Source organism: Cupressus sempervirens, chromosome 7, assembly GCF_028749045.1.
Source record: "Cupressus sempervirens isolate cs-2001-9-10 chromosome 7, ASM2874904v1, whole genome shotgun sequence".
Lineage (NCBI taxonomy): Eukaryota > Viridiplantae > Streptophyta > Pinopsida > Cupressales > Cupressaceae > Cupressus > Cupressus sempervirens.
In genome coordinates this window covers 932176008-932200851 of record NC_143124.1, presented here as the reverse complement: position 1 = coordinate 932200851, position 24844 = coordinate 932176008, and the positions used below count along the sequence as shown (strand labels likewise).

The window sequence follows — 24844 nt, the reverse complement described above, 5'->3', positions numbered from 1 at the left end:
ACATGCTCGATTTCTTGTAGAGATGGATATTTCTAAGGGCCTTCCTAAGAAGGCTTGTTTGGATTCCTTGAGAGGCTCTTGGACCCAATTATTGGATTATGAAGGTATCCCTTTTCGATGTAGAAAATGTCATAAGACTGGTCACATTGCTGCTTGTTGTGCTACTACGAAGACTAAATCTAGACGACCACCTTCTTGGTGGTCAGGGGCCTCTTCTGAACACTATACGATGGTTAAGTCCAAGGATGCGCCTCTGGATTCAGTAGTTGTATCTGCGGATGATTCCTTTGCTAATGATCTTTTGGTGTCGGTGTTAGAGGAGGTTCTCCCTGTTCCTTCACCTGCCCCTGTACTGGATGTTCCTCCTGGTCTTGTTGGGGGCCAGGATCTTCCTGCCCTTGCCCCTAGTTCGGACCTACCTCCTGGTTCTGTGGGGGGCTAGTTGGCTTCGGACTCTTCTAGGAAGATTGTTGGTGTTTTGGATTCCCTTGGACTTCATTGTTCTGTTTCTTCTGGGGATTAGACTACTGAGGCAGCTAAGGTGGAGGATGGTTGAACTGCGGTAAAAAGAAAGAATTCAAGACCATCTGCTCCTCCTTTAGAAATGCACCTTCGATCGTGCAAGGGAGGCTTTAAATCAAAGGGCAAATCGTGAAATATCTGGCTCTGCCCCCTTGTTGGATCTTTACTTTTGGTTGGTGATAGGCTTTTTGTCACCTAGGTTAACCTTTGTTTGGGGGGTGACCAGTTCTGCTTTTGCTTGCTGTATTTTTGTTTCTGCACTTATTGAAAATCTTTAGACTTGTACAAGGTTTCAAGCACCCTTCAAAATTTGTTGTTCTTAATAAAAAACATTCCAAATAATTTTGAAATTTGAATTTCATTGAGAAACATAGAACATAAGTATATTATTTTAAAACTAATTTTGACATTTTTAGCACTTCTAACAACTACTAAATATTGACAAGTGTTGACTTGTTTCTCCTTTCAAGTTGCAGAAACAACTCAAATATCTTGCAAACAAATTAATCCTTTCAACATACATAATATTTAATAATTATCATTCATATAACAATTTACCATTATTTAAATATTAACTAGCCAAAGATACATCATTTATCATAATCAATGCTTCATCAAAATAAGGTGAAATTTGAAAGTATATTGGAATGGCATTATAAACATGGATTGAAGTGACACAAATAACAAGATAAATAAAGATAATTTATAGGCTTATTAGATGACAAGTCAAAATAACTACCACTAGTGAAAAACTAACGTGTGCAAACAAATTGTCCTTAGACTTAGAAATTAACGAAAGGTCAAATAAATAAAACAAGATGCAATGTTAGGGCTTTAAAAGACTCAGACACCACAATCCCAACAAAAGGAACATCTTGTTGGCATGTAGTCTCATGCAGCAAATAACTGAATCACGTAGCAATTGACCTTGAGGTACGAATGTTATCTCTCTAATGTGAAGGGAAAGGCTCAAGTCGCCTTTGCAAAGAAATCTGTCAAGGTTCTCAACTATATTACTGTTAAAACCCAGACTTTTATTGGTCTACACGTTAGATCCATTTGAAATTTGAAATCTAGTAGATGGTTGTCTTCTATGGACTATAAAGAATGAAATTGAGATTGCTGCTTTCTCTTAACGCCTCCTCTTTTATCCTAGGTACGAAGTGATTTATCAAAGTTTTATCAATTTGCGAAGACTACCATGAATTATTATAGTTCTTACCACGTTTCCTTCATTTGATGCACCGTAGATGTTGATTGAGAGGAAACATAAATGGTATTGTATACTAATGACGTTACAACCCATCCAGTACTCGTGCTCTTCAATCCAATCTATTTATGAGGTGCGTGGTCTCCCGAGAGTAGAAATATCAAGCCTCATCATAATTGCGTTGGAGAACAATTCATTCAATGCTCTACTTTATGTTTAAGATGATTGAAAAATAGCATCACAAAGATGTCTACATGGAAGTGGATGTCTTTCATCTATTTATTTTTTTCCATGTAAACAGTCAAAAGCCTGGAAACTTGAATTCGAATAAGATGAAGTATGAATTGAAGGCTTAACCTTATGAAAAGTGTCCCACAGAAGAAAAATAATAATACGATATAAGACGAGAGCATGCTTGTGCATGAGATTAAGATGACATGTCAGAGTTGAATCAAATGAAGATATATCAAAAGGGTCAATGGATGCGATGGAGACTTATACCAATAAGAGAGCAACCTCAGACATAAAGGTGTAGATAAGGAATGTGAGAGGGTCAATAGTCGTGTGGGGTGCGGGGTTCAATAGTTCATTCACTCGTGAACATATTATCTAATCTTATCATATATTTCTTCTATAAATTGAAATTAAATAATCTACAAGTAAATTAAAAAAAATTCTAAATGTTGATATAAATAATATCAATACTTGAAAACGTTAGAACTTATAAATGTTACAATAAAACACATATAAACCCATTAACAAGTGAAATAAATAGCTTTTTGAATCAAATAAAATATCATAACTATTTACTATATGTGTCACTAAAAAAAATGATATCTTTACCTAATAAAATAGAATGCTCACTTCAGCAAATAATAATATCTAAATGCACAAATTATACTTGTGTACAACAATTGGGGTAGACAAGTATATGCATTAAAATATTTCATATTAACAATTTGTCTTATACAAAAGTGGACCGCAGAGTGTGATCCGAAACATTGATGCTAAAAAACACGCGCAATCGAATCTAGAAACAAAATTATATTATAAATAGATTATGAAAATCTGATATTATTAATTTGTGTTATTACAAATATAAAAAGTGAATACAATATATGCCTTATATTATCTCATGAAATGTGTGAGATTGTCAAAAAGTCTTATTGTTCAACTACTGGTCCTTTTGTGTTTGATATTAGTTGTATTTTATATAATGATGTGTTATTTTTATAACAAATAATTATTTTGTGTTGAAGTTTTGTCCTCTTGTGTTGTATATAAAAGTTAGATATAAAAAATATTTATGATTACTAATAACTATATAGTCCATTTAAGTTATATATATGTTATATTTTATATAGTTATACATTATTGTATTAATAACAAATGACATTATTTAATTCAACTATTAAAGAATTCCTAGATTATGTTTTAGTGATGTTTAAAAGTACATTTTTCACACATCTTACTAGGTGTGCTATTTTACGAATTGCATGACTAGTCGTGTCTTCATACCTTAGTTGTAGGTACTCAAGTGTTTGTTTTGCATTTCAAGAAAAAATAGACTCTATGATGTTCCATACAACAGCTACCTGTTGATGAAGTTAGCCCTCGCGACTTCTGGTCCTTCTCCCCTGTGAAAAAGTTGAGGCAAGAGTCAAAAGTCCTCAACAGTGCATACTCAACCTTCACTATGCAATGACATTAGATAGCGTGCTCACACGTGAAATCATGAGAGAGATATTTGTTCTTGTAATTATACGAATTGATAAAATAGCAGATTAAAGTATAATTCATTAAATAAATTATTTATTTATTAGTAAAATGAAAAGCAAAGGTGAACTCAAAGTGTGTACATACATATTTTGGAAATAACTAATTCGCGTCTTCTATTCATCGTTTTGCCATGCTACATCAATACGTCAAAATTAGGCTGGGAATAAGAGTATAAATTGGCAACAAAAAATAGTTGGTCAATTCAGAAAATGTTACTTTTGAGCAATGGAAAGATAATGTTAAACACAATGAAAATGAACATTTTACAGGATACTTAAAACAATCAATGGAAAGATCACGTTGAACACAATGAAAATGAACATTTTACAGATTATATCTCGAACAATCGATATACAAGAAGTATACCTAACCAAACAAGTGATATATATTGCAGACAAATGTACTTGATAAAAAAAATGGGAAAGTAATATGCACTCATGTTCCTTCACTAGATTTCATTAACCACCCAAGAGTAATGAAAATCTAATTTCCAGACCTTAAGTACCACTGTGAGCAGGATAATCAGGAAACAAATAACAATCAAATTTCAGTGCACAATGAAGCTGGTCAATTAAATTAAGGTTTCATTGCCTAATGTGTAGATCAAATTCCTAACAAAATATCAAAATTTGGAGCATCCAAAAAGAGACTTGTTAAAGAAGAATAGTAGTCTTTGCCAAAATAACACTTAGAATTACAAAATACAGATTCAAGTGACTAGTTATCTGAAGCCACTTAAATAAATTACAGGTTATGTAACTACATAACTCATGGATTTCCAGATGGTAAAAAAAATCTCACCTTGAGAACAAGGTTATGACACATTCTGAATTTTAACAGAATGCAAGTCATTAGTTCAGTGTAGAAATTAAATCAAAATGGAGAAACCCCAGCAGTCAAAGATTTCTAGCCTGTTTTTTGCTTCTTGTTTGATGTTACGGAATTTGTGTTTTCGATTTCTTTGTGTGTTTTATTCTTTGAGGCCGACAAGGCAGCTGCAGCTTCTCTCCGTTCCCTCTTAAGACCTTTCATTTTGGCTAGGGCCATGTCTCCAACCTGCAAAATGGAATAACACTCGTGGCTTAAAACAGCAATTCCGGATCTATTTAAAGGGGGAGGAATCTAGAAACTTCCAAGGCCCAAAAAGATACCTCTTGCTTTGGAACATATATCTTTCCAACTTTTCCAGCTAAAAGGTCACCACTGACATTCTTCACCTGAAAATAAGCACCAAAGCATGCACATATCACATTTACCAATAATTTCTTGACAAAATTGAATGTAAATAAAACTCGGCAAAAGAAAAACACCAAAGCATGCACATATCACATTTACCAATAATTTCTTGACAGAATTGAATGTAAATAAAACTCAGCAAAAGAAAAACAAGAGCCACTTACCTTCTTGTTCGGCTTCAAAATAGCAGATTTCATGGCCTCTTTCCTCAGATCATCATTTGGAAGTCTATGCCGTCTATGAACCAGGTCCATTGAAGGCCCTATTTCGACCAGTTCAATCCGTGGAACAATTGTGCCAGACTTTTTTAAACGTATTCCACAGTGCATGAAACGAACCTGAATATTTAATCAATTGCAAGAAATTAAGATGTCATGACATTAACCAAAAATCTAAGCAGATACAACTATTTGAATCACTACACAAAGAACAACTACTGTGGCTTTTTTAGAATAACATTTCCACATGCGCACTTGGAATGACTATTAAATCTTATAACCAGATATTACAGAATTATACATACGTAAAATCTAATCTAGAATCAAGAAAAGACACTAGCAAACCTTATCATCACCCAAAGCTGTGCAGACAAATACAGCGTCTAGCCCTGTAAGATTTATTTTTTCAACAACCTGACCAACAATAAGATAACTTCGTTATGCACAACTTAAAATTAAACCAAATTGTTATATTCACTTCTGTAAACAAACACAGAAAACTGAGGAAATGGTAACAATACCTCCCCTCTGAACATATCAAGTAAAACCTCTTTCAAATGTTTCAGGTGCTCCTTGGTCTCAAAGCCTTCCCCAATAAAGGCAAATAAAGGTTTTGAGCCTACTTGTGGGGCTATTTTCTTCCCATAACCAAATGATTCCATCGAACTAAAATTTTCTATGCCAACCTCAATCAGATCATATACATGATGATCATACATTCTTCCCAAAACGAGATTGTTAGGCCGCTTCTTTGAATGTGAGCCAAACTGCAGCAATATGAACAGTAACTGAAAAAAAATCTTTAAAAAAACCACAACACAATTTCAGAATGAATATTTTAAGCTATGCAGAGCTGACATTCTTGTTGAGATTATGCATTAGGGGTTAAAGAACCAATTTTGGTGCATATACATGTTAAACTGTTCTATGTGAATCAGAAAGTATAATGTGTGCTCAACTGTTCAGTAGGGAGGTACCTCTAAAGCCCAAGAATCTACTCACTACCAATTATTAATGTACAAAGCTGTGAAGCGTGACCAATTTCAGTTCATCCATCAGTTTTTGGGCCTTTAAACATGTCAAACAATTCCCAAAGGATAAACATAAGGAATTCCTGCTTTGTAAAGCATCAAATAATGCGGATGGAGCAAAAGAACCAAAAAAGAGGTACACTTGCAGCACAATCCAAGCGCTAGAACACTGCAATCAGAAGTTTATAAAAGCAATAAAGTTCAAACAAGATTTTCACTACCTTGAACTTGGAAAACCTAAGGCCTTCAAAATTCTACTTTTATTACCGACAACATCTTTGTTGATGTATTAGCATAAAATTCTAAAAATGCATCAAAATTGTCCACTAATTTACCTACGCACACTCAGCACTTATAACCCCAAAATCTCCTTTATCATGTCTAGATGTACATTTAAGTTTAATTAATATTTTACACCTTCCATGAGCTGTCTCACTTTTCACATTTTTAATTATGATCAACCCACACATATAGCTGATTTATGATGGAGAGATGACAAAACATAGCAGGAAAAAAAAAGGAAAAGAACTAAAAAAGATTTATATCACCAAATTAGTATTGAAAGTTAAAAGGCACAATCCCCTATAAATATCACAGATTTGTAATGAAGAGCAGAAACATACAATGAATAGACTACAATCAGTCTTTTGGGAAAGAAATTCCAAGGTAGTTTCACCCCCACTCTCAAATGGTCGAATATCTCCATTCTTTTTAGTGTATTTGATGGCATTTCCACCAGCCCTCTTGAGATGAAATATGTCAGTCAAGACAGAATTCAGTACGTTGCTAGTCTTTGTGCCATGCAAAATTAGTATTCTCTTGACATTTTCAACCTGCACAAGATACCAATAGAAAAATTATAGGGCTTTATAAATAGTATATTATTACAAACCCCCATAAAGAAATTTATGCTTTGAAATTAAATATTACATAATATTATCTTGAAACAAAATTTGTTAACCTCCATGTTTAATACTACTATTGCACTAGACAGAAAATACGTCGTGTTAAGGGATCCAGCAATCATTTTGAACCAACAAAACCACAGAACTATATAATTTTCAAATATAAGTTCTTACCAACTTTGGAGCACGCTTTTCAAGAATCCTTCTTGCATGATTTGTCTTAGGTTTTACAACTTTCAACATCCTTTCAGGTCTCCAGAATGGCAAATGTCAATATATATAACTGCTAGCTCAGAAAAAGATCCATTGTCAGTCAAGTAATCAAAAACTCAAATGTTTAATATAAAGTTATAAACTTCTCAATAATGAATTCATTAAAAAATATAAAAAGCTAAAAATACTCAACAAAGAGCTCAACATGGACCTATTAAAACGTATCCTAAATGGAAAGGGAGAGACTCATGTCAGAGGATTTACATAAATTTGAAAATATATGTTTACTCAAACAATCAATGATGGCTTGAGGGACACCATCCTTTATATTTCCTATGCCAACATGCAGTTATGATTTTACTCACTTTCCAGACAACTTTTATAGACCAACCAACTGGCTAAAGGGAATCCCTAATGTCCCATTGGCTTCTATGCATTAACTTTCTGACAAATTTGTAGATATTCATGTTTCCCTTAAAACAAAATGAAAGGACTTTAAAGGATAAAGGACAGCATTCATAAAGTAAGATGGTCCAGAACCAAGACACATCTGACACAGCTAGTGCATGCAATGGTTCCAAGAAGAACATGACAGAGTTTGGTGTCCAGGTAGAATCACTTTGTAAACCAACAAACATCAAAGAAACAAATGCCTGCAAAGATTAACTGCCAACAATGACATGCTCACTGTGAGTGTATATTTATATGTAAGCAAACTACTTCGTCAATCTCTCATCATTCATTTAGATTTCTTTTGAATGGAGAGGATACAATCATGAATAAATTGTCACATTTGCTTAATTTTGCTACGAACTAGCTCAGTACACTGAGAGACATTTGTCTGGGTTAGATCTACTCAGTTAAATTTGTTTTCCCTGGTAATTATTTTCTGTTAATAACTTCAGCTAATATTACAGAAACTTGTCCACGACACAGTTACTTCCAACACTTCTAGAAAATCAAGAATGTATTTATCTAGTATATAAATAATTTCCATGGTGATGATGGAATAGTTGCCAATTCCCCTCTTTATCAACAAAAGAAGAAACTAAAATCAGTTCATAAAGAATAATTCTTGAAGCTGCCTTTTGGTCAATAACTAATATTAGAAGAAATTTTTCTCCAAATTGTCAATTCCAAGTATACTTGATACTAAATGATTTTCATCTAGTATATACGTCATTTTGTGTCCTAAAAGAATTGAAAAAAGGTTCCTACTGAATATTGCTCCCTTCCTACTCAAATTGCTCCAGTCTTCCAATGTGGAGTAATCACTTCTGATTCTCTCAAAAGGTATTTTTCATTGATGATATTACAAAAATTACTTTCCCATTCAACCTGTCCCTCATGAGCATTTCCTTGTGGTGATTTTGGTAAAATCAATTAATAACTTTAAGACTATGGCTACCTTTCAGCTTATCTATGTATCACAAATTTCAGTTGTAATGGTAGCATTCTAAGCTATGCAATAATATCTGATTGTTGGCACAAGTACAGAATTCAAAAGCTGCTTTATCCAACATTTTCTGATCTTTGGAATTGCAGTTTGCTTTGCTTGCTCAAATTGAATTCAGAAATTCCAGAATTTGAACCATTATTTCTTGCCATGATGATAGATCTCATTAATTCCATGGGTATCTATAATTATAAATCAACATTTATGGATATACCTAAATTTATTGAACTCCTGAAACAGCTAAGATGCCGCTGTGCATAAGAGACATGAATAAGTTAAAATGTGGCCCATGGTGCCACAACAAATCATTTCTGTAAAATTACATTTGTAAGATCTAGCAGTTACCACAAAAATCTTTCTGCCATAGTAAAACTACAGAAAAGAAGTTATTTCTATTTCTTTATCTACTTTACATTTATTGGTAACCATGATTAGTTATTATAGAGTTACTAATGTTTTATCTAAAGGATCTTTTTTCAAACTATGAAGTACAGTAACTCCAAAGTGTTAAGCATGGGAATTTTCAATGGTTAAAATGAAAGCTTAAACCCTAGAGATTTGTAAAGTTGTTACACTACGATTCTTGAATGTTGACTCACTAAAGCACAATGTGTTGCTAATGCTAACCATGGAGTATATGCTTTCAACACTTCTTTTCAAAATCGTGCAGATTTATAATAGACATTATAACAGAATAGTAAATTGTTACCGAGTGCAAATGTGTACAATGTTTAAGCCTGGACCTTCTTACAGTAACAAAAATCAAGTATTTTAATACTCATTTCTCAATTGGGAAGGAAACCTTGGTTAGAGAAGGCCTAACATAGGATGTAAACCCTGCCTGAGCATATTCCTTTAGAACAGCTTGTGGTTAGTTAAGAGGTTGCTGCACCAATTTAATGGCTTCTCATTCTGCCTGCAGCAATCTGGCTTTACCAACTTGCACGTCCAGATAAAAGGTGTCACTTGACTATTGGAGCAGATCAGCCTATATTATGCAGGCAACTAATCTGGTACACAAAACCTGTCAGCAAAATAATGTGACTACTCTCCTGAAAATATAAATCCTGCAATTGGATTCTTCTTAAAGTTTTTGTGATCAGTGGTTTATGGTGTCTATACTGTTATCTGCTTTCATAGGACATAGACTTATTTCACAAGTAAGCAGTAGCATGGATGGTATTGTTTGAGAATTTTGCTGGCACATATCAATTTACGTTGCAGAATTAGTATTGCAATTTTTTTTCTGATAATCCATTTCAATAATCAGTGTTTGATCCATTCCAGTGGTTAATAAACTAAGATTTACATGCAAAGTCAAGTATATTCTCTCATCTAAATGGTTTGGAATACAAATGTCATGGTTTTACTGCTGCTGTTACAAGTATTACATACGTCCATTGGTTAAAAATTGTTGACCAGTAAATACAGAAAAAACCCTAGGTTCATTTAATAAAATCCTAAGTTGGTTTCATTGGCACGAGAGCCATTGTTCTTGTCAACCTTTGGGAACTGCTGTAATACACATTCATGGATAGGACCAATAAAATTATGCAAAGGGTTGTCGGGCAAAACAGATAATTTCATTCCTCTGAGAGAGATTCAGTGCATTGTTCCATGACTCTCCGTGAGCCAGGTGAGTATCCTGGGTCGGTGAGTTGGGTCAGCCCTCTTAGTTTCAATATATGATAGCTGAAAGGGTGAAGGCAAGGGTAAATCTTGATAAAAATTTCAAGAGTTTTGTTGCTTTGCCAAGCCACAGCCGAGTCCAAGCTGGTTCACGAGTCGAGTTACCCTTGTTGAGTCAAGGTTGGGTCCGAGTCTGGGAACTTTGATTCTATGGTAGAGATGGTTTGCAACCTAAGAGTGATGAATCAACAAAGGAATGTTGGTTGAAACATAGATCCAAACAGCCTTTTGCAGGAGGATGTTACTCAGCTGATGCCAGGTTTTCAATTAATCCAGGCAACAAGAAAATCAAAGTCAATTTTTTCCAAAGAGAAGAGGCAAGCCCCGAGGGAGAACAGTCCATAGCACCACAACATGAGGATGAAATAGTAATGTATAATGTTGAATATAATGTCTTGAACCCATTCATCCAATGGGACATGTCCTCCATTAAAAATTATGAGATGAAGACAAGAAATGGGGTCAGAGAAGAAGGTATCAGACCAAACACAAGACATTACTACAGACCAGACCATTGAATAGGAACAACAAGGATCCAAGATTCAAGATTCTTTGCTAGAAGAAAATATTTTATTGGTATCTGATAATTTCATGTGTCGGCAAAAGATCGATGATGTCAAAATAGAAAAGACATCACTTATCAGATGCAAAGACAGCAAAGTGAAGAGGGACACACCAAATCATGCACAATCTTTTGAAATACCACCAAATGGGATATCTATCTTAACCTATCATCCCAGCTTGTAATCTCCTGTTGTAAATCTATATTCTGGTTTTGGTCCTATGCAAGCTCCTAGAGAATATGGGCATGTTTCACCAATGGCATCCCCCAAAAAATGAAGATGGCCAGTTCAATGTGTGTCTTGCCGACAAAAAGGAGCACATGCAAGGGAAAGTCCAGATTATTCAAATACAAATTTAAGCACTGTAATTTGAGCACTGTGCAGGGGCTAGGTCAAATTCGTAGCGCTGAAAGATGGTTATGGATGTTTTTTCATTTGGTTATGACAGAGCTAGGGCAATAGCAAAGCAACAGGAGACTGCTTACCAAGAAGATTTGGAATTTACATGTACCATTATGCTTTTAAGAAAAACAGGTGAAGGTAAGAGTGCAAAAAGTAATTCCGTTTTTGATAAACTAAAAGTAGAACAGGATGTTTTCCAACCTATTACAAAGAAGGTCAAGAACGTACTTGGAACCATTTATAGGAACAAAGCAAAGAATCAGAAAGATAATGGACACTCGGGCCTGATGTCCTCTCCTGCTGCTTATCAGAAAAATAAGGCGATTGTGTCAAGAACAAAGAACTCTATTAGAAAGTATCCTCCAGATTTCGTATTTTATTTGGATCACCTAGACATGCAAAATGCTAACTATAGTGATTTTCAGCTACTCAAATAAAGGCTTTTGAAGCTGTCATCTGGTTCAATACCCTTTCAGTGCTTACTCATTCTTCTTCAGGTCTCCCAGATGGAACGGATGAAGCCCCTCTTAGCTATGAAATGTTTGTTGCTCATAATTCTCATCCTTTACAACACTTCATTTAACAAGCAGTTAGTAATGTGATGCTCAATCCTGTATCATTAGTAGAGAATTGTCTATCCTCTAATGGAGATAGAATCAATGAAAATATTATACCCAGCCAGGAAGAAAGGAAGGCTCATTTGTTGTTATCATGTTCTGCATCCAAGGTTTTAAAAGAAGCAAATAAAATTTTGAAGCTGGAAGATGGCATCCCAGGAAGGCAATTTTCTGTAAACTTGAGTGCCCCAAGGTTTACTTATCTGATGTTGTTTCTTCTGCAATCATGATCACAATCACATATACTATATGACCAAGGTGTTGCTGGAGGTGAATAGTATGAGGATTGAGAAAGGTCATTTGACTCAGAAGATAAAATGGTCTTTTTCATTTTAAGTTTTAAGCCATTGTCAAAATCTGAGTTCAGTGACCTTAGCAAAGATCAAAGAAGGGCTTACTTTGATGAGCTTGAGTATTGTTGGTTACATCTGCTCTGCCAAATATGCAAAATGTACTAAATATGTTGACATTGTCTTCATGAGATTATAAACAAGAAGAAGCTACATATATATTTGCAAATTTAAAAATAAACATATATTGACTTTTATTCAAATAACTATAATAATTGGCAAATGCCACCTTAATTCAGGTAAATGTATGCTCTACTGTGCCGCTAAGTTGCAAGCAATGCAAGTTATCATAGTGTTACTCCAAATTTGAAAATGGCAGATTTTAAACTTTTGACCCTATTCCGAAAATATGGAAGCATCCCATTTTGAGCTTGTAAGTCAAAGTTCAGACCCAATCAATGCCATTGATAAGCGTCGAAAAATTCAAGGTTCTTCCCTTATTAGGAGGTCGGGCTTTCATTGAAGTCTGGAAATGGAAAAGACCTCAATGGTGTTCCTCGGTACTGATGTCATACAACTCTCCAACTCAGCATGCCATGACAATTTTTTGTGAGTCTAAACCAAGTCTGGACTTTCTCGATCCATTTGCCAAAGTGGTAAGGTTCCAAAGTTCAAAAGTTGCTCAACCCTCCAATATGCCTGAGGATGCGATCCCATTGACTCCTAATCAAAGTGCAAGGCTCATTCTTTCATGTGAATCTTTTCAAATCTAACAAGGTACAATTTCTTTAATGTTGAGGTGTAACGGAACAGATTTACTGAGGTGACAACACATTTTTCCAAACGGAAATTATTGCTAAATTTCAATTTAGAATACATAAGAATGCAATGAACTAAAACAAAAAACACAAAACACAAAACTTATCTTGGAAAACCTTCAACTTGAGGGTGAAAAACTCAAACCATAAAATCTTGATCCTTTATTGAATGATAAAAACAAATGCACACATCACTATCTTCTCATAGTTGATACTAACCAATCAGTCACTTAGACTTAACCAAAATCATCCAACTATCTCATGAAAACTGACTTCAAATGATCATGACATATAAGTCTATTGCGTTTCAATCATTTACAACATAATATTAAAGAATATAAAAAACCCTCGATACAAATGATAAACATCTAAAGAGATCTTCAACATGGACGCATGGCAATTTCGTTAAGTCTTTGAGAATTATTTGCTTATGATATTCTTTGTTGAAAAACATTACAAACAAAACTTTGCCCGAGATGTATATACCCTTCCCATAGAAACAAGACACAATCACCTCCATGAAAAATGAACCATTGGTCTTCTAAAATACTACGTATGACATGTTAGTAACAAAATTGAATCACTGCCAATTATACAGAAGCCCCAATGCCATGTAACTCCATGATCACTAAAGAGACCTTCACAAAATGACAAGGGACAACTATTTCACACAAGATAAAGACTCTTCAACAAATTCCCTATAAATGTTTTCCTTGAATGATCGCAAGACTTAAACACACATACATCTACCATGATGCCAATACAACTCAAACACAATATCAGGTAGCCATTCCAAAAAATAAATGATGTGAATGATAGAACAAAGGAAATGGTTCATAAAAGAAATCCACGTCCATGACAAGGAATGCATCCAATGTCTCATCTCGATATTGACTATAGCTCACTTTTGATAGAAAACAATTACGTCTTAGGAGAAAAGATGCAACTCCTGAGAATACAAAACGAGGAATCAAGAAAGTAGAAGAGACTCATAGCAAGTGCTCGAATAAAAAACAATGATCACAGTCCATCACTGTAGATATACTTTGACGAAAAAATTGTGTTGATTAACACAAGTATGAATAATTTATCTCTCTGCTACCAAAACTTCAACACTCCTTAGCAACAGAGAGATTATTCATATGTCTTGGCATCTCCTAATATAACAAACATAAAAGTTGCAACAAAAAAAGTGTCAATAACAAAATCTCATCACAAATTTTCTCAACATGTTATTGTCATCTCAGCATGACATTCACCATGGCTACTCCCAGAGAGTGAAGGAATGTGAGAGCTAAGTCATGGATTCTCAAACATGACATCCACCATGGCTACTCCCAAGGGTTGGATCCACCACAGCTACTCCTTGAGGGTGAAACAAGGGCTTTCACCTCAAACTTCTCTCACAAAGAAGAATGCATTAACAAAGGGCTTGTGCCCCAAACTTCTTTAGCAAAGAAAAATGCGCTAACAAGGGCTTGCACCTCAAACTTTTTTTGCAAAGATAAGATTAGATAAGATAAATTTATTATTGTCCAACAAGAGACCACCAAAAAGGTCTAAGGGGTTGAAGTACAACAAAGGAAACTAATAGCAACAGAACCACCAAATGATGTCCGAGAAAGAGTAGAACTAAAGTAAAGAAGAATGCATTGACAAGGGCTTGCTCCTCAAACTTCTGTCACAGAGAAGAATACATTAACAAGGGCTTTCACATCAAATTTCCTTGTCTTAGAGAAAAATGGATTATAGAACTTAAAAGAAACAACTAAATGTTGAGAAAGTCTGCCCAAGAAATAGGAACACGTTACCAACAGTCACCAAAAGAGCTCTAACTTCAAGCTACTCCACTCATTATGTGCACATAGTAAAAGGTCTACCAATATGCCTCGAACATAACTGTAACCGCGCGAAACATAAGGCCCACAAAATCCAAGCCCAATGCTCCTCCACGGTTGTGCACTACCCTAGGATGCTCCTACATCATTACACACACACACATATCTGATAAAATTGATATAACTTCTTAAATTAAAGACTTGAACACCCAACAGAAATAGAGAACTAGCTTGCTGATTACTTCAAATAGCTAACCAACTAAGGTCGTTCACCATCTCTTTGATTCCATATGAATTCTTGAATTTGGATGAGTAAAGCTCCAATAACATCTCAATCACAATTATAAATCATATCTTTACTATAGAATTTAAACCACAATACAAAATCTGAATAAGTACTTTGAACTTGAAAAACTATGTAGAAGAATCGTTCTTAGAAAGAAAACCAATGGAGATTCAACAATAAAAATAACAATTTTGAATTTAGAAAAGTAATACCTCAAAATAAGAATCCTTTTGAATTATCGCCAGATTCTTTACGAGGTGAAGCATCATCAATGTTTGTAGCAGCAGCTTGATGCTCTGGTCATGATAAACAATCTCCGGCAATGTGACAGTATTAGTCACATATGAAACATTGAATTCTAGAAAGATCCTTCTTCCTCTTCGGATCAGGAGTTGAATCTGAATCCTCATTCCTATTTCTCTTGAAATTTCCTTTTCTCCATTCACTTCCTTTGCTTTTAGAAGCATTAGTAGCAAGTATATGATCTTCTTCATGGTGAGATTTCCTCTCATTTCTTCTTGCCTCCAATCTGCACTCCCCTTAAATACAATCAGCTCTCAAACAATCGAACTTGGGTAATTCATCTCTTCCACTAATCCCTTGAATAAAGGATTCCCAAGAGTAAGGAAGGCCATTCATGGCCAACATAACTAGGTCTCTGTTCTCAATTGATTCTCCAATAGCATTAGTTGATCCTTTAGTTTTGTAATCTTCATAAAAAAAGATACAATAGGTTCAACTTTAGACAACTTAATATGTAGGAGTTGACATCTCAAGGCTAGTGCTTTGCTAGTGTTGGTGAATTCATATAAACTTCGAAAACATTCAAACATCTCCTTAGCTGAATTCAACTTGGATATGATATGTACCAGATGTCCTTTAACATAATCAATTAGAATCTTCCTTGCCATAATGATGTTCTTTCTCCATTTGCACTTTCTTAGTGTCATTGGTATGCTCAACTACATCAAACTTCATGTGGTTAAGAAGATCATTCTCTTCAAGCGCAATTAGGACCCTAAATTTGCGAGAAGTGAAGTTGGATGCTACATCCAACCTATCTTCAACTTTCAGTCCATTCACCATTGTAGAGAGCTGAAACAACCAAACTGAAAGTAGAGCAGAAAGTAACATGTAACTTCAAATATTCTGGTTCTGGATCATTTCCTTAGACCCTTTTTGATACCATGTTAAATTTCAAACCAAAATACATAAGAATGCAATGAACCGAAACATAAAAACACAAAACATTTTTGGAAAAACCTTCCACTTCAATTTTGATCTTTTATTGAATGCTAAAAATAAATGCACAAATCACGATCTTCTACTTGTCGATACTCAACAATCAATCACTTAAAGTTAACCAAAATTCTCCAAGTATCTCCAAGACATTGACTTCAAATGATCATGGCTTAACCAAAATTCTCCAAGCATTTCACAGATACTAACTTCAAAAGATCATGACTTATGAGTCTATCGTGTTTTGATCATGTACAACATGATATTGACGAATACAAAAACAATTGATACAAATAATAGATGTCTACAAAGATCTTCAACATGCACGCATGGCAATGTTCTCAAGTCTCAAAGAATTTTCTGCTTATGATATCTTTGTTTAAAAACATTAAAAATAAAACTCTGCTCGAGATGCATACACTCCTCCCATAGAAATGAGACACAATCACCTCCACGAACAATGAACCATTGGTCTTCCAAAATGGAAAGTAAAACATGTCAGCACCAAAATTGAGCCACCACCACTTATACAAAAACCCTAATGCCATGCAACTCCACAATCACCACGAGACCTTCGTGAAATGTCAAGGGATCAACAAATTCTCAATAAATGCTTTCCTTGAAAGATTGCAAGACAAACACACAGACGTCTACCATGATGCCGATGCAACTCAACACGATGTCGAGTAGCCAGTGTAGCAAATATGATGGCGTGAATAATAAGAATGATAGATTAAAGGAAAATGGTTCATAAAAGAACTCCACAACCATGACAACAAATACACCCAACATCTCTTATTCAGGAAAAACCTATAACATCTTAATAGAATAGAAGCAACTCCCGCGATTACAAAAAAGGGAATAAAGAGAGTAGAAGAGCATCAGAGTAAGTGCTCAAACCAAAAGAAAACGATCACAGTCCATCACTACAGATATACTCTGAGAAATATTTAAGTTGATTAATATAGGTATGAATAATTTATTCTGCTACTACCAAAAATTCAACAATTATTATCATCTACCGTCAAAATTAGTTGAAGGCTTATTTATCAACAAAGGTGGTGGTATGAAGACAGAGGGTGTCAAAGCCAAAGAAATGGATGATCTAAAGGCCTTTGCAGAAAACATGAATATCCTTGCAGACCAAGTAGTGGATCTACTAAAGACCTTGTAGCTGGTTTTGTGCTGTCTTTTTGCTTTCTTTTTGTTGTCTTTTTCAGCTCGTTGTTTTTAGCTACTTGTTTTAGCTTGTACTGCTCTTGGTGTTGATGCACAGTTCTTTTGGGTTTCTCAGTTTTTATTTTTTTGCTACTCTGTAAAAGGTTTCGAGTCCTTTAAAACCTGTTTTTACTTAATCAAAATGAAGGTGGTGGTATTTTTAAGTTAATTCTTCTCTAAAAAAAAATGATTAACCGACTATCCTTAGAATGGTGCTTCAAACAGCTGGAAAAGAATGGAATGAGGAACCTGCACCAATGGTTCAACCAAATTTAAATTGACTCGAGTGTGCAAGGCAAAGAAAAACAATAATGTAATTAAGATAGTTAGTATTGGGTTTGGGTAGTTAGGTAGCAAGGGGATGTGTTGGTTGGTCTCTCTAACTAACCAAGCACTATTAAAGAACATTTGAACATGAATGATGTGCTTGTTAGTTTTGGTAATCAGTAAAGAATACTATTTTCCCACGCAATCATTTGGTATGGTTATGATTGGTAATGATTTTTTATGTTGGTATTGAGGTCATTGGATTCATATTGAGTGTACTCTAACCATTCTACAATTTGGCATCGTTGCCTAAGTTCGAGCATGGAGGTTATATGACAAATGGGATGGAGTAATGGGCAGACCATTCCAACCACAAGTACAAGTCACAAACAATGAAATGGAAGAAATAACAATGGGAAGATCAAGTGACACGAGACTTGGTGGTAGCTTGGGAAGTTTTCGTCGATTAGTATGTGCAAAGGGAAGCCCAAGAGAGAGTGGTTCCAAAGAGCATTGTACAGGACGAACTTTCAGTGCCACCAACAACGTACAAACTCCTTGAACAAATACCTCAGTTCCTGGAAAGAAATTTGGTATGAGTGGAGGAAGAGAGAGTGAAAGTTCAAAGAGAGCGAAGAAGGCAACAAGTACTCTAATAGTTTGATGAAAGAAGTACACGTGAATTCCAAGAACAGGAAAATCCTAGGCGGACAACAATACAATAAAACAATTCATGCCCCTAATCCCAAATAAGGCCTCGAGACGAGTATCAGAAGAAAACATTGAAGGGGAAATTGCCCTATGGCAGTTTCTACATACTATGGAGTAGGAAGAAAGGCATCGTTGTCTCAGAGGGGTTGCTAAACTCACGTGCCAAACCAAACTGAAGAAAATTTGATTAAAAACACTATACGGGGAATAGCCAATTTGGCAATTCCAAAAGGACAAGGAAGGAAGGAGGGGTGGACCGACCTGGATACCCCAGCACGAGTAGAGTATCGTCCTACCCAAGAACAAAGCTCTAATCGAGAGAGAGAACTTTAGGGGAAAGGAGAAGTAACTGGGCCAAGTACTCAGGGAGTAATTCTGTCAAGAGGGAACATTGTCCCGTCAAGATGGAACACCATCCCAGAAGGAAACACTACCTTGTCAGGAGGAAAAAGTGGAAGAACTAGGATGGCCATAGACAAACAAAAACTTCCTAGATTCATAGAAGGATTGGAGGATCTAAGTTGACAGTGTGAAACATGCATAACTATATAATAGGCCAATGGCAAGAACAATGCAAACGAGTGGTTAAAGGCATTTCTCACCACCATAAGTTGCACTGCCCAATGATTGGTACACAAATCTGGAGGTCGGGAAGAAAGCGACATGTAAGGATCTTCGTACAACCTTTGAGGAAGAATTTAGACTCTTTAAGGACAATGACAACATAGCAACAGAAATATACAATACAAGATAAGGGGAAAATGAATCCATAAGAACCTAGAGTAGGAGAATGAAAGAATTGATTGGGAAACTAGAGAACAAACCGCACACAGACTAAAGAAAAAATGATTTATTGAGGGGCTTGCTTCGTCCCTACATAGAAAAATCAAAGTTGTACCACCACAATTTTTCACGGACGCTTGTAGTTGTGCTATGGATACAGAAAGAGAAAGCAAAACCTCAAAAGGGGGGAGGCATGGAAGTGAAAGTGAGGGTTCAGAAGAGAGTGGGGACGAGTCTAAAAGCAACCTAGGCATTGAGGAAAGATATGATGAGAATGATGAAGGAGATGACAACAAGGGGAGAAGAAAATAAGGGAAGGAATTATGGTGCACTGACTATGAAAAGGATGGACACAAAAAATGGTTTCCCTAGAAAGGTCTTCTATGACATATGTCAGGTATTGGAACATTCAATTAAGGACTGCCCCTATAATTTGAAGGCATAGAATGCTCAGGTATTCTTTACGCAAGGAGAAAAATCTACACCACCCTCCACTCCCCCATGGAACACAAACATGGATGCATCACCTGGAGGATACCAAAACAACAAGAGGGGAATTAATAACAATAGCAACAATAATACACTCAGGAGCCGAAACCAATATGATTCGAGGGGACGTCCCAAGATACAATGCAGGAAGTACAATGAATGGGGACATTTTGATCGAGACTGTAGAGTGGAGGACAAAATGTAGAGATGCTTTGCATGTGGTGTGGACCTGGTAATCATGGGGATGCCAATTACCCCTAACAAAAAGGTGTGAACATGCTAGAGATTGTAGACCCAGAGAGGGAAGTACCAACCATCACAAGAATGCAAGCCAAGAAATTCACATATCCTGATGCAGGCACAGAGAAAGAGAGATTTGAGGAAGCCAATAGGGATATCCAAGATACCATGGCAAAGAAAGGAACAATAAGTACTTCTAAAAACCCCTCCTCAAGGTTTGTACCAAAAACCAACATCATGCAGCAAGTACTAAAGGCTACTATACCAGCAAACATTGTCGATCTATTCGAAGCATTACCTCAGCTAAGGGTGGCACTAACACAAGGAGGAAGCGATAAGGAAGAACACCCAAGGAAGCAAAAATAGGGAAGGACACAAACACCTTATTTACCATAGGGATGGTGAGGACACCTACTATGGTAGAAATGGAGATAATGGGGTGCAAGTTGGCAAACACTATTGTGGATGAAGGCTCGAGCATCGATGTCCTCCCTAAGGAGACTTGGAAGGCCCTCAGAAAACCAACTCTTTGGCCACCCACATTCCAATTAGTAGGAGTAGATCAACATGGAATTAAGCCCATTGGGAAACTGATGGAGCAAAAAATAATGATTGCCACACAACAGTTCAATTTGTGGTGATTACTATGGAAAAGAAGGGGTATGATGCATTGTTAGGGAGAGGATGGTACATCACAATGAAGTCGAATCACAATTGCAAGAAGAATGCCCTTTCCATCGAAGTAGATGGACGTAAATGTACTATTGACATGAACAACCAAACTATAAGTTAGGGACTCACATTTGATTTAGAGGCCAAGGATGAAGATGGCAAGGGAGTTGAGCCAGATGAAGAAGGTATATTACGGCTAGGAGAATGCTCAAAAGATGAAACAAGTTCCCTCAATTGTTTATTTCACTAGAAAACGGAGGCTATGAAGTGATTCAACTAAAATGTAATATGCTACAAAGTCTAGAAGAGATGCAATCTTAGGAGGAATACTCGGGGTGCTATGAGGAGTACAAGGAGGGTTCAGCCACCCTGAATGACACCCCAACACACAAATTCAAGAAGGACAAAGAAACAGAATATGAAGAGGCTAAGCTGGAAAAGATAAATCTAGGGGAGGTAAACCATCCTAAGGAGATTCTCATAGGAGATGACTGGGACCCGATGTTGAAAGAAGCAACCTTTAGAATCTTCCTCGAATATAAGATTGTGTTCGCATGGATGTACAAGAACTTAAAGGGTGTGCCACCAGAACTATGCATCTATCAAATACCTCTCGTACCTGGAGAAAGACCAATGCGCAAGAGACCCTATCAAATGAACAAGAACTATGCGGCCAAAGTACACAAGGAGATCACTAAGATGCTTGATGCAGGCACAATACTCAAGGTCCAAACTAGTGAGTGGGTACTGCCCATAATTATATCCTTGAGAAAAGATAGGAACCAAATCTGGATTTGTGTAGACTTCAGATGCCTCTAAGTGCGGTAACAATAAATTACCCTTTTCCAATTCCATTTACTAACACCATTTTAAAAGAAGTGGCTAATCATGAGATGTATTCCTTCATGGATGGGTTTTTGAGATATAACCAAATTAGCATTACGAAAGAGGGCAAATTGAAAAACCACGTTCATAGTAGAGACGAGGTGTATGCATACAACAAGATGCCATTTGGGCTATGCAATGCATCCACCACATTCTAGAGAATCATACTCCACATCTTTGATGGAAAGTCGGAAGAGAATTTCAAAGCCTTTCTAGATGATTAGTCGGCCTACAATGATGGAGCAACCACCTCTCATGAAGTCACTTGCTCGCACGAAGGAAGTGTTTAGGGGTACATTCCTTAGACTCCAACAAGAAAAAGAGTTGACAAAAAGAATGGAAGAAGAGTGGGAAAGGGAGAAAGAAGCTCAAGCATAGAAACTAGCATCAACAGAAGAGAAATTGGCATCCACAAAAAAATATAGGATGGAAGCCTTGCGACTGCCACAAGGAGTTCGGGCTAAGCAGATAGTGGTTGAATGAGATCTACAACATTTGTGGCTACAAGCATCCAATTCAGAGGCGTCTTCCCACCCTATATTTTGAAGTATAGTTTTCTTTTGGGTTATTGTTGGGTAGTCGACTGGAAGATGACTTCTTTTGATGGGGGGAATGTAGCGCAAAATAAAACAATAATGTAAATTAAAGATAGTTAGTACTTGGTTTCGGTAGTTTAGGTAGCCAAGGGATGGGTTTTTTGGTCTCCCTAACCAACTGAGCACTATTTAAGAACATTGGAACATGAATGATGTACTTGTTAATTTTGGTAATCAAATAAGAAAACTATTTTCCCTCATAATCATTTGGTATGCTTACAGTTACGATTGGTATAGTTTCTTATGTTGCTATTGAGATCAATGGATTCATATTGAGTGTACTGTAACCATTCTACCGAATGAAAGCAATTTGACATCATCTTTGAATTATGTTTTGTGGCATGGAAAGAGATGACCAGCTATGTAGAGTATTGAAGAGTAAATTTTGTCTTGGGGCAAGAGGAAGATCTCACCAAGATTCACCAACTTTTCATGGAAATACAATTGGAAGTTAAATGCATTCTTTCTCTTTAGGACATTTAATTTTGTTTTTTTAGTATGAATGGGATCTTGTCTTTTTTTGGGTTGGTAAAATTGGTTCTATTTTAAAATTCAATTCTTGATACTATTCATTTTCAAGGTCATTGCTTCTGTAACTTACATAGTTTCTACTAGGGGGCATAGGCATCAATCTTATCTTGGGTCAAATATGGTAAGGCTAGGGTGTTAGTGGCTTAGTCGAGGACTAGTTCACATCATCTCAGATGCGAGACGGGTAGATGGAAAAGGCCTAAAGAGGAATGGGGGGAGATAATTTGCAGGTTTTGCAAAAAAATGCGTTGAAGGCGAGCATGAGCAAGCATAGTTTATTTGAAGAGGATAAGATGAGGTAGGCTGCTAGTTTGATTTTCAAAAGTCATTGCAGGAGATCAAATATGGAAAGGAATATGGAGTTAATTTAGGTTTTTTTGGCACATGGTCCAAAAGGTCGTTGATCTCATGGACGTCATTGAATTCCTTCATTCATTCATTCATAAATAGGTCTTACAGAGGCTAAGTAAAGGGCCTTTTTTCCAGGAGGGGGATGGAGGGGGGATCGGAATAAATGGGGAATAAATTTTTGAGATGTAGCTATTTTTAGTAGTGAGATAAATTGAACCTTGTGTCATGGATTTCTCTGCAATTATCATTATATGAGAATATAAGTCTTCAAAGTTGTCCATTGTCGTGTCCTTATGGAGAGGTATCCCAAATGAATAAAGAAATTAAAATCCTCATACAAGAAAACCCTTGCAGCTTGTACAAGATATTCATTGCGTCTTGGAAGAGAAGGGTACAAAGAGTTTGTTTAGCCCGCAGCCTCCAAAGTCTACAGAGATTGAATAGAAAAGCTTTTAGGTTTTATAAACAGCAAAGGCACCGGCAAGAAAAAAGAAATATAGAGATTTTCAGGAAAAAAAAGATGGTCTGATCTCAGCATGATACAGAAACCCACGCCCGACCAGAGAACTTCAATGGCACAGAAAAATACGGCGACAAAGTTGAAAGAAACATTTTCTTGCAGAGATAAATATGTACAGAAAACGTTTACAGAGATAACGAGCCCCAATTTTCGGTCATGAAGTAATCAAATGGTAGTTCAAAATGAAAGGCGCTCTCAAAACACTCACTAACAAAGAGCAGAATGCATTCAAGGATTCAATAGACATGCAATGAAAAGTTATAGATATGGTAAACAAGTACAGAAAATGGAGTTAAAGCCTTCAGAACCAAGCGTACCTGTACATGGGAATCTGCTATTATTTTTTCTGCAGAACTTCAGTTCCGAGTCTTAGACTGGCGGCTGCAGGAAAGAGAAATAACAGAAGGGAATGAGAAAATTAAGAGTTCGTCGCGTTTAGTATTTGATTACCCTATGATCACCGTGGAAGGAAAGGCTTTTTGGCTTAGGGGAGAGGCCTGAGAAACGGAGCACCCTAACTTTGCGCTTATCAAAGGCTTAGGGGAGAGGTCCGAGAAACGGAGCACCCTAACTTTGCGCTTATCAAAATCTTACACTAAAATTTTAAATCACTCCCAATTTTTTACAACAACTTATTTAGCAAGTTGTCTACTTATAACTCAGCTTTCAAATTCACATCATCAATTATGATGCCACATCAACATGCTTTTTGTCAAGTTGTCCAAAACAGTCCAAATAAAAAATGAGACCATTGATTGTGCAAAAAAGGTACCCATATTTGCAGAGTTGATGTGGCATCACATCATTGGTTACTTTTTAGATCAAAGGGTACATTTTCACTCTTTTTTTGGTAATCATCATTGTATTGACAATTTAAAAGTCACAAGTATTGGTGCAATGTTGTCAAAAAAATTGGACAATAAGTCAACAAGTGTAGGTATAAAGTAAACGATTTCTATCACAACCATTGGAACCCGTTCAAGTAATGGGTCCTCTCCTCTAGTCCCTTTCTTTTTTTTTCTTTTTTCTTTTTTTTCCTGGAGTCTATTAAAATAACAAGGGGCCCAAGCGCCAAAGTCTCTGCCTTTAGTTTGGTGAAGTTTGGTGTAATATCACTTTTGAGATGTGAGTGAAGATTATTTGTTTATATTGATTGATTTATATTAATTAAAATAAATGTAATTTTAAATACATTCAATAGTGTGAATAGATCAAATATATTATAATATATATTTATATTATTTGTTATATTAATAAATATGTAAATAA

The 24844-nt window shown here is 35.9% G+C and overlaps 1 protein-coding gene and 1 pseudogene across 3 annotated transcripts; one reads left to right on the top strand and one right to left on the bottom strand.

Annotated features, from left to right (window-relative positions):
• Nucleotides 1–3127: 3127 nt before the first annotated feature.
• On the bottom strand, nt 3128–24200 carry LOC149550627 (ribosome production factor 2 homolog). Of its 2 annotated transcripts, XR_016354221.1 has the most exons (10): nt 23893–24074; nt 7076–7184; nt 6620–6829; nt 5487–5732; nt 5311–5379; nt 4912–5085; nt 4663–4728; nt 4313–4567; nt 3596–3644; nt 3128–3369 (listed from the first exon to the last, which is right to left on the bottom strand). XR_016354221.1 is itself a non-coding variant. In XM_089793613.1 (8 exons), exons 2-8 carry the CDS (start codon nt 7142–7144, stop codon nt 4418–4420), a joined length of 984 nt encoding a protein of 327 aa, XP_089649739.1. In that variant the 5' UTR covers nt 7145–7184; nt 23893–24200; the 3' UTR covers nt 4162–4417. The 2 variants fall into 2 exon arrangements, 1 of the variants encoding a protein (XP_089649739.1); XM_089793613.1 differs by lacking the exons at nt 3128–3369; nt 3596–3644 and having other exon boundaries at nt 4162–4567; nt 23893–24200.
• Nucleotides 10851–12299, top strand: LOC149550628 (translocase of chloroplast 108, chloroplastic-like; annotated as a pseudogene). Its single transcript, XR_016354301.1, has 2 exons — nt 10851–11091; nt 11123–12299. The product of XR_016354301.1 is annotated as a translocase of chloroplast 108, chloroplastic-like (transcript).
• Nucleotides 24201–24844: the final 644 nt, after the last annotated feature.